Here is a 10244-nt window from a genome sequence, read left to right on the forward strand (position 1 = left end):
AATAAGCATGGACCTTTAATGATTTAAAGTATACTAATTAAGTTCAAGTAACTGGGCTTAATTTTTGAAATATAAATTTGTTTATTATGTAATTCTTTTAGAAGAAAACAAAACAATGGTGTCGCTCGAATTTTTCCTATTATACGTTGTATTTGCAACACAAAATTCAGTGGTGTCGGACGACACCGTTGTTCAAAGTGTGGCTCCGCCACTGCAGCCAGACCCCTTCAAACAAACCAACATTCACTCAAACCTAAACGCACACCACTTCTCCCAATCCACATTCTTAAATTATCTTATGCTCACATGTACATTCTTTCAATTATCAACAAGATCGCAAAAAGTAATGAAACAAGAACTATCGGACAGTGCAGTCCAGCTGTGTACAATTCGAACAAGTCAAAGCTGAAAACTTGAGGAAGTAAAGAAACAAGATCTATGGGACAGTTAATAACTGATGTGCATTCCAACCATGAACGTCAACGTAACTCTATAACAAATCAAAATTAAAAAACTTGTGAACACATGACAAGCAATCAATGCACAGTCCAACTTCATATCAACTATGCTAAGGTATAATCAATTCGAAGAATCAGTCATAGAACAATGGTTGTTAGACATCTCAATCATGGATAGACTATAGTATATGTCTAGGCCAATCAAACAAGTTAACCATCAGGGTTGAAGACTAAGGGGTGGGACGTATATCCACCCAAACCACTATAAATCCTTGTATATATGTGTGATACCGTATACGGTATACCACTTATCTCTTTACTTGATGCATGCTGTCACATAACCTATTCTAATATAACTAATATCTTGTTAACAAACAAATATTTAAAAAAAAAAACTAATGACATCAACCTGTTGTAAAGGCACAATTGTATATGCAAAGATTATCACTATTAAATATTAAAAAGGACAGAAAAACGGAGTCAGAGCGGCTAACTGCTCCAACAAAATGGTGTGCAGATACTGCTTCTTATTACATAAGTCTTAAATCAAATTCATTACGTAGTTTAAAAGCAATATTATAGCACTAACATTGGTTATAAAGCTAATCAATCAATTGAAATTTTATAAAACTTTATACTCATGGTTTGCAAGTCATTCAAGGGTATCCTGGAGCATTTCTCTACATGAACATGACTAACAAAAAGACTGATGTTAGATTCTTCTTGATACCTGAAATAAAGTAGATTCAATATTGTGCCGCAACGGTTTTTTTTTTCATGCCAGCCAGATACCTGAAATAGGGTGTGTCTTAAAAGCTTAAGTGATCATGAATCATGAGAATCAAATGATAGATTGTAATAGAAAGGGTTGTAACAATAAAATGTTTTATAAGTTTTTGGCAAGTTATAATCATTTAAGAAATTCATACACAAAATGAGAAAAAAAAAAAAAAAAACATAGATATGAGATTTGTTTTACGAGATGGAAGTAAAAATCTCAGATTCGGTTAAAAGAAGGGGTAATTAGGTAATTTTATTCTGCCCTCTGACAATCAGAAGCAAATTTGTTTAACCGATCAGTTTCAAAATACAAATCCAAACACACCCTTAGTCAAAGATTCATCTCACCTTCAAAACTTTTTGTTTCAGTCAGAATGTTCACGGAAGCGGACAACTTTGTTGATGAAAGATCTCTCCCTCCGGTAACTGTTTGCAAAAAAAAAAAAAAAAAAAAAAAAAAAACAATTTAATCTTCACTTCGAGAATGTATACCACAGATGGCAGCAAGACAACTTACATTACAAATGATGCAATGCAGAAGCAAGTGAACCCAATAAAAAAGTGAATGCAAGATGTTGGCAAAAAGTTATCACGGTCCAGAAATACTTTCTCGGAAATAAGAGTGGCTGCACTTGAAAACAACAGAATCGTCCAACCACCAGGTAAACAGCTGTGGAAAGAAAAAGACGAAGAAGAATCCTGCTGCATGGTAATACAATACGTTAAAAGTGCAAATAATATTTCACCAAAACTATAGATTTAGTGTGTAATGAATGATATAAAAGTTAAGTTGCTTGCAGCTACTTGTAGTATACCTGAAAGTAACGTCTGATAAATGTGGCAGAGTAAATTATACGGAAAACCATATCTAACTAGCAATCAAGGAAACATAATATCAACTTCAATGCCAAGAAGAATAGCTGTAAAATCTTTGCCATTTCGACCCACTTACTTGTGAATTATTCAATTTAGGATTTCTATAGGTCAAACAGGGAAAATAAAAAATAGGAATGAAATGGGTCAACTGAGTTGAACAAGTCAAATGTGTCCAAAGTGTATTTTTAATGCATACAACTTACTAAATCGATGTATTCAATATATTGGATGCACTTTTTTAAGAATATATTTTTAGACATGTATCCACACAAACTATTTATAAAAACTTTGAGGAAAAAGTGTCAGATTAACCGAACCCGACACTTACCCGCTTTGACCCATCACCAAATCTACCCGCCCCATCCACTTTGCCACCTCTAAAAAACATAATGATATCACTCCTGAATAGTAATGTGTACGTGATACGAGCCCACTGCCACTGCTGGGTCGAACTGGGCCAGGTCAAGCCTATTACCCGCTGAGTGGTGGAAAAAAGGTCGCACAATCAGAATGTGGGGCATAATCCTTGAAATTAGGAAGTGGAGGTGTGGGGAAAAAACCAACGAGTAACACAGTTTATCGCTTATTTATTTGATGTTCTGTTTTAGTTTTAGGATGTCAAAGTTTTATGATCAAAATTAGGGTTTATTCCTTGTAATCGGAGATTCGCCCATCTTGAATTGGGTTGTTTATTTCAGCAATCAAGCTTTCAGTTTCTATTCGATTTCCAGGTTCTACCAGTACGCCTAATTGAAACTGCTAGGAACCTCTTTGATTGAGCATTTCAAAGGCCACACAAACAAGGGCATAAATAACTGATCATTTCTCAGGACTGTAGATGTAGAGAAAAATGAAGAAAATATAGACAAATAAGAGAATAAATCACCATGATGATCAACTAAGGAAGATGACAGTTAGTTATAAGGAGTAGAGTGAAGGATACTCAGAGCATTTGCGAAAATCAATCCAATTGCACCAGCTGACCGAATGAGCAGAATGTTGAGGATAACATAAATAGATGAAAACAAAACCAGGAAATTGTTTGAACGCTTGAGTTGATCCTCGGTCGCTACTGCATGCAAGAAAGCTTCAGATGTTCCTGTAAAAACAGAAAATAAACCAATTGAAAGAACAAAGTTAAGTTCATGACTTCATCATGTACTATTTGTAGCATTCGTGTCTGTGGTAAAGATCTATCTATCACAACTTTGTGAATCTAGATTCATATCACTATGACTAGAACCCCCCTACAATGTTCCAGAAAATTCCCAATAACCTATGTTGTCAAAAGCGCAAAAAGCGCGCGCCTAGGCGCAGCGAGACGCACCTATAGCGCCTGGTGGTAGCCTAGGCGCAAAAATGGGTTTTTTTTTAAAAACGGTCTGAGGCGCAAAAAGGCGCGCAAAAACGGTCTGAGGCGCATCGCATAAGCAGAAAAAAAAAAACCGAACCGAGTGCGTATAAAAAGCTGCCTCACGCGGGCCCGGGTTTTTCGGAGCTGCATTCGTGTCCGCAGGTGTGGGCACGCATGAGTTCAACCAAATTCCAGCTCAGAAACTCATTTTTGCAACCCCCCCCCCCCCCCCCATAAACTTTTGCTACTAACTATTAGCTCCATGATCTTAAATGGCATATATAATAGTTTTTTTTTTTAATTTTATATGTGGAATCTTATTTATTTTCAAAGCATAAAATATTTTTTAGATTTTTTCTCTCTGTGCGCTTTTCTTAAAAAAGCCCACGCTTTTTTTGCGCCTTGCGCCTAGGCTCCCAGCGAGGCCGATGCGCCTCCCTGCGCCTTGCGTCTTTCACAACATAGCCAATAACTATGATAAGTATAAGTTATAAAGCCAATCTATATATTCAGAACAAAACAAAACAAACCAGCTGGACCTATCACACTATGGAGTCAAGAACATAAGCTGCATGAATTTCTTTCAAGGTATTGAAACAGGCTTATATACAATTTATCAAAGAGAACGACGACAATGGTGAAAACTAGAATGCATTGATAAACTATGCAATAAAGGAGGCCATAAAAAACCAACACAAATTATTTAGAGGAGTATTAGCAGTGAACTAGTGATTCTTTCTTTGGTAAAAGTATTGACTTCATTAACAGCATAATGCAACCAAAGAGAAAGAAAGAAAGAAAAAAGGAAGATGAAAATGTAACTTACCATTCATAGCTAGAACGACGACATACAAACAGTAATATTTTAGAGCTGCAGAGGCTTCTCCATCACTCCATTTGCGACCATATAACAATCTTATAAGAGTATAAGAATAGCTGGGGCCAAATGCCATGAACACCAATCCTACCAAACATGTAACAGGAACATGAAACCCTGGGGCAGAAGATTTATACACCCCCCCCCCCCCCATAAATAACAGACTAACAGGAATATCATACCAACTAACATAACAAGCTTCAGAGCATCTCTTAGAGAAGTCTGTAATTTCCTTTTCTTCTGCATGTCTTCTCCTGTCAATTACATATGTAGAAATGATTTTTCAGTCCAACATATTATATGATTCCTTGTAGACAAAAGAATCTTTGACAACGATACTGACATAAAGTTCCAGAGCAGTGTGTGGTGATTGAACAAACACACATCTATAACATATTGCAATTATTTACTCAATTATAATGATCTAAGGAATCAAAAACGCTAAATACTGAGCCTTCTGGACTGAAATACATTTCCCTGTTTCCCATATGTGTGTATATATAGTAGAAACAAATGAGAGTGTGAAATAATAGAAGTGAGGATGTTAGCTCTATTGTATGTCAAACTTAGGCCAAGAAGTATTAATGAAGGCAAATCAGCCATTTGTGCATGTGTACAATCTTGGAAATACAACACTCCTAGTACACAAAACTGAAACAAAAAACAAGTATTCTGATACAAAAGGCAAATAAATATACTAAAAGTAGCAGATCACGTAACGACAAGGACAAACGAGTCTCACTAGTAAAGTCATCATCCAGAGTTAAGGTTTATAACACAAGTAATGTTAGCTAACAAGTAACTAAACTGGCAATGGCATGAAATGACAAGAGAAAGTATATATACAAGGGACTTCCGACTTCCATTGCATGATAAAAAGGAAAAGTCATGGAGAGAATTAAACCTGATGCAGACCTTGCAAATGTTGAATACGAACTTTCTTCAAAAGGAAGCAACACCAACCTCACAACTAAGCTACCTAAACCATAAAAGATGATTGATTAGAAATGCTAGATTAAACACGTAAATCTAGACTTCTACTTTATTTTTTTCTTTTGCTAGATTGATTTATCCTTAAGCATGTTGCTTAATAAGTTTTAGCCCTCCTTAAAGGTTTTGGACCTCAAATTCATTTAGAACATTTCTTGTCTCACTTCATCAGATCAATGATTCAATGGTTCCTAAGTTTATTTTCAGAAGCTCATAAAAGACAAAATAGATATTTCTAAAATATTATATTCATAACTACATCCATATAAAGAATAAACCATTGTAAAGCAATATATTTTGCAAACAAGCTGCATTTAGAGTCATGATATAGGGAAAAAAACCGAAGTTTCAACATTCCAAAAACATATACAGAATACTTGAGCATATACATACCTAGTTTGTCTACGAGGCCGTATACAGCTTGGTTATATGGTGTATCAAACCACACAAGGACCATCTTTTCTCCTTCTTGAAGAATCAATTTCTGGAATGACTGGAGGGTGAATAATGTACACATTTTTGAGAGCTGTTTATCATAGTTTCCTACCCTGAATATGTACTGTGTTATTTGCATAAGTACTATAATAACATAGCAACAAAAAATAAATGATGATCACTGATACCATCTAAGAAAACATAACAAATTGAAATCTAATGCAATTTTATCGCAAAATCTCAAATTGAAGCTCTTTGACACATTCATTGACTATCCACCATCATCATCATCATACTCAGTAAATCCCACCAATAGCAAAGCTAAGGTAGGGTCTGAGGAGGGTAAGATTACCTCTACCCCGTAGAAATAGAGAGGCTGCTTCCAGTGAGACCCCCGGCTCGATAGTAGTTTTGTATCAAGCCTTGGACATAAGGCACATAACACTCAGCAATTAAGACAAAGGCCGATTAGTGCATGTACGCCCTTGTCTTTCGGCTATCAACGCCACCATATGGTGCATGATTAACCATCCCCCTCTTTTAACGTCATTTTCACGAAATTAGTAAGATGATGTTAAAATTAGTGCACTTTCATTGGGTATCCACCAATCACATTTATTTTCCTTGGAATATGAGAGTTACAGTGAATTTGTTTCAAACCTGAAAGGAAAGAGAACATAAATTGTATACTCATGCACAAGCAGAAAATAACCCCAATAGCACAAGAAAATGCAAGCTCCATATGCAGTCTGAGACAATGCAAATACAATAGCTCTCTCCTGCAAGACAATACGAAACTCTTAATTTCAATTCCAACATATAAGCCTCTTAATTTAGAGTGTGTACACCCAGATCCCTTATTTGTGCCTTCTGGTTAGAAGTGGCCAAATGGGCGGGTCAGGTGATTAGGTAATGAGTAAAAACGGGTGAAGTTTGGTACCCGTTGACCTGAAACTCTTTTTGTACAGAATTTTTAACCTTGATATAAATAATTGCAGAGTTGAATATTACTACAGTAATAATTATATTATTCAATAACAATCTCTTATCTAAATAAACTAATTTCAAATGTTTTGTGCTTTAACAGTGAAATTTGGGCACCTTTGACCTTTTGACCAGTTTACTTCTAAGCGGGGCCGACCCTGAGAATTTTTGTACCCTGTTCGAGCTCGAAAAAACGTGCCCTTAGGCCTAAATGAAATTGGGTATTGAGCTCACTAAAGGTCTAAACCTAATGCCAATGGGCTAATAACTAATCTAAACCATAAAAATAGTTTTGTAAGTGGGGCTATGTTGGTGTTTGTACCCTATTAATTTATTTATTTTTACATATACGTATCGGAGATTTTTTAAAAAATTACGTGCATCGGACCCTGGCCGGTGGTCCTCCCCGCCCACCCTTAGGGCCGGCCATGCTTCTAAGCTAACTTGTTTTTTACATGTTTGACCCACAGCCCACTAAAGATAAAACACAACCCAAAACGACCCATTCATAAGTAAATTGGTCAAAATTGCCACCTCTACCTTTGCAGCATGCTAAGATCATGTTAAGTGACAAACAAAGACATAAGTAGTAAAAAACATCAAGCTCGAGGCAAGATCCAACAACCGATCAATGTTTTGGTTGCATACAAGAATATTAATTTTTACATAACTTCCTTACGGTGTAAATTTGCATGACAATAAAGATGTAAAATGTTATGTAATGAAGAGTCTTACAGTGTCAATTTGCATGACAATAAAGATGTAAACTGTTATGCATCGCAGAAGAGTTGCCACCGTTTCAACCATCAATCGAAGTTTAAGAAGAAGCAAATTCTGTGAAAGTATATAGAAGGGTTCTGCCATAAGCTCCAAAACACAAGCAAATGCTGCAGATTAACATAAAACTCGCTTAAAAGTGTAGTTCCATAGCATCTTTTTTATAAGCAGAATTCACATATTACCATTAATTAGAATGGCTTGCCCATATGAGTTTGAGAAACTTAAAGCTTGCGTCCAAAAGACAAATACACATCCAACTATTGTAATAAACACTCCCCAGGGGAGAGTTATCCATGCTAATTTCAAAAGCTGTGCTGCATTTTCACTGGTTAAAGCACCTTTGCTGCCAAAAAAACGAGTTTTTTTTTATTATTATTAACATATTCACAAGAAACAAAACAACTTGATGTTACAGAAGTTCGAGGTATCATGTTTGACTTTTCCACAGAGATGAAACTTCTGGCACACGAGTATATGTTTGACTAAGACTCTAATAATTACATATTAACAAACTGACAAGGATGTCTAGCTGGAGCCGGAAAGGGGAAGAATAAAAGATTGTATCACTGTAAGATACAAGCGAAAAAACTTTTATGCTTCCAAGTGATTATAGCAATAAGCCAATAACGTACAACTTAATGAGTGTGTACAATTGGTAAATACACAATAAAGCACTGCCTTAGATATGTTTACTTGTAATTCAGTAATATGATGATACCCTCTAATGTCTGCCCTCATGCATGCTCTCCTGAAACCCTCTCGGCTAAGGAACAAGACACAAGTGACGAATAGATGAAACTGCACAGCATACAGCTGCATTTTTAAAGAAAAAAGTGTGAGAAATACAGAAACAGCAAAACCAAAAAAGGACGAGGTAACAAAAGGCAAACAATGCAAAAACAGGCGTCGCCTTATGATAATAAAAGGGAAAAACGGCCAATTCGTGCATATGAAAAAAGAATGCCCTAACTTCATTGTTATAAAGCAAGTTAGAAAAAAACTAGACTCTTGACATTACAACTTATAAATACATGAATAATATTCAAATAGCCACATACAACAATAAAACAGTTATAGAATCAGCTATTGATGTATAGCAACTTATGTAAGCTCAAGGGATAGTTGAAATTGCATACTTCGACAACGAATAATGAAATACAACCTCATATACATCAAGCAAGTCACCTATACAGCAGGAACACACGCCCGCTAATATTCTAGTTAAAACAGTAGAAAACAAATGTTATGGTACACACGACACAGAGGCATGTTCATTGTCCAGACTTCTAGGCACGATGACATATAATAAACACGATATTTCGATTATATCTTTTGTAAGTATAGAATAATGAAAACCCCCATAAGGTATTGTGTATTATTGATCAGCTATTAAGGGATTGGAAAATCAAAACGGGTCACTGTCCAGATTGCTATAGTGAAGCAGGTGATGAGATCTGTTGGAATCTGCAGTGAAGGCGCAACGGCAACCCCAGCTCGGTGACAGAAATGGTAGAGGTTAATGTCGTTGCTGAATGAAACAAGTATTAGAGGATGTCGCGACAAGTGGCTTTGGGTGTCGAATGGAGAAAAGAAAGAGTGTCAGGTTTGACATTGGAAATATCATGAACCCGGTTACTCAGCAGCCTGCCTAAGATCAATTGGAAAGTAAATTTGTTTGTGTGGAGGGCGTTAAGTGGGAAGATTCCTACCGCCTAGGGTTTGGCAGCTAGGAATGTGGTTTTTGGGAACGGTTGCCCGACTACCTGCCATTGCTTTGTAATTGCCCTTTTTCGTGTGGAATGATATTGATTTTAGCCCAAAAAAAAAAGTTTGCGGAATTGAAGAAGAGGATGCAGATCGCTTGCTTGCGGCATCTGGTGCCAGCACTTTTGAATCAGTGTCGCATCATGCTATGAACAATAAGCGATTTATTATGTGATATTCCTCCTTCCTAACTACAAAAGAAACCTAATCTACAAATCCTTCCTTCCTACTTACTTAACAAAAGTGAGAATGAATGGAAGTGATAGTGAGAGTTCTTACAGCGTAATCTTCCTGGGTTAAATGTCTGACAATCCATGAATTGAAGATGAAAGGGATTCCACGGGACAAAAACTGTGTGGCTACATGAGCAGGAGGAGGAGGTATTATTTTTAATTAAGATGAAAAAATGGAATGGAATGAATTAAAGATGATTAAGGATGATCTCACAAACCTAATAGATACTTGAATGTGCGAGGAAGATTAGCAGCAGGATCTCCAACTGACCGATGATCGTTGGAAGAAGAAGAAGAAGAAGAAGCATCCGCCATTTTCAACTGCAAATTAGATGAATGGTAAACCCTAGTCTAACTAGTTCAACGAAACTCAGGCTCCTCATGGAAGTCAAGGTCGTAATTTTTTTCATGTTACAGAACATTAGTTTAAAAATGAGTTAAATGTTTGGTTGGTCCCTTTGGTTTCCAAAAATTGCAGACTTGGTCCTAGTGGTTTACTAATTACACGCGTGGTCCCAGAACTTGTCAAAAATGCACTCGGTTGGTCCCCAGCCCTAACATCAGTTAAATTTCTCAGTTAAATCCATGTTAAATGACCAAAATACCCTTACTTATTAACAAAACTCACTGCATCATCTTCATCACCATCATCTACTCACTTTCTATCTTCATTCTCTTGAAACCCTAACTCTCTAAACTATATACACAACACA

At 36.3% G+C, this 10244-nt stretch overlaps 1 protein-coding gene across 4 annotated transcripts; it reads right to left on the reverse strand.

Annotated features, from left to right (window-relative positions):
- Positions 1–268: 268 nt before the first annotated feature.
- Positions 269–9959, reverse strand: LOC110940660 (protein RFT1 homolog). Of its 4 annotated transcripts, none has more exons than XR_004893092.1 (16): positions 9750–9959; positions 9578–9657; positions 8253–8347; positions 7717–7877; positions 7490–7641; positions 6431–6549; positions 5729–5883; positions 5250–5324; positions 4528–4599; positions 4295–4432; positions 3058–3213; positions 2054–2106; positions 1756–1937; positions 1587–1664; positions 1189–1250; positions 269–490 (listed from the first exon to the last, which is right to left on the reverse strand). XR_004893092.1 is itself a non-coding variant. In XM_022182216.2 (15 exons), the coding sequence occupies exons 1-14, from the start codon at positions 9844–9846 to the stop codon at positions 1604–1606; spliced, it is 1596 nt and encodes a 531-aa protein (XP_022037908.1). In that variant the 5' UTR covers positions 9847–9959; the 3' UTR covers positions 885–1250; positions 1587–1603. The 4 variants fall into 4 exon arrangements, 2 of the variants coding, with proteins under 2 accessions (XP_022037908.1, XP_022037907.1); XR_002593402.2 differs by having other exon boundaries at positions 1756–1940; XM_022182216.2 differs by lacking the exon at positions 269–490 and having other exon boundaries at positions 885–1250.
- Positions 9960–10244: the final 285 nt, after the last annotated feature.

Source organism: Helianthus annuus, chromosome 5, assembly GCF_002127325.2.
Source record: "Helianthus annuus cultivar XRQ/B chromosome 5, HanXRQr2.0-SUNRISE, whole genome shotgun sequence".
Taxonomy (NCBI): Eukaryota; Viridiplantae; Streptophyta; class Magnoliopsida; order Asterales; family Asteraceae; genus Helianthus; species Helianthus annuus.

Bases quoted from the DNA above. Each gene is read 5' to 3' on its own strand.
- LOC110940660 (XM_022182215.2), bottom strand. From the start codon at position 9,846: ATGGCGGATGCTTCTTCTTCTTCTTCTTCTTCCAACGATCATCGGTCA. The intron at 5,325-5,728 runs GTATGTATATGC...TTTATGGTTTAG, and splicing joins CGGCCTCGTAGACAAACTAG to GTAGCTTAGTTGTGAGGTTG. The intron at 4,600-5,249 runs GTTTAATTCTCT...TGTAATTGACAG, and splicing joins ATTTGCAAGGTCTGCATCAG to GAGAAGACATGCAGAAGAAA.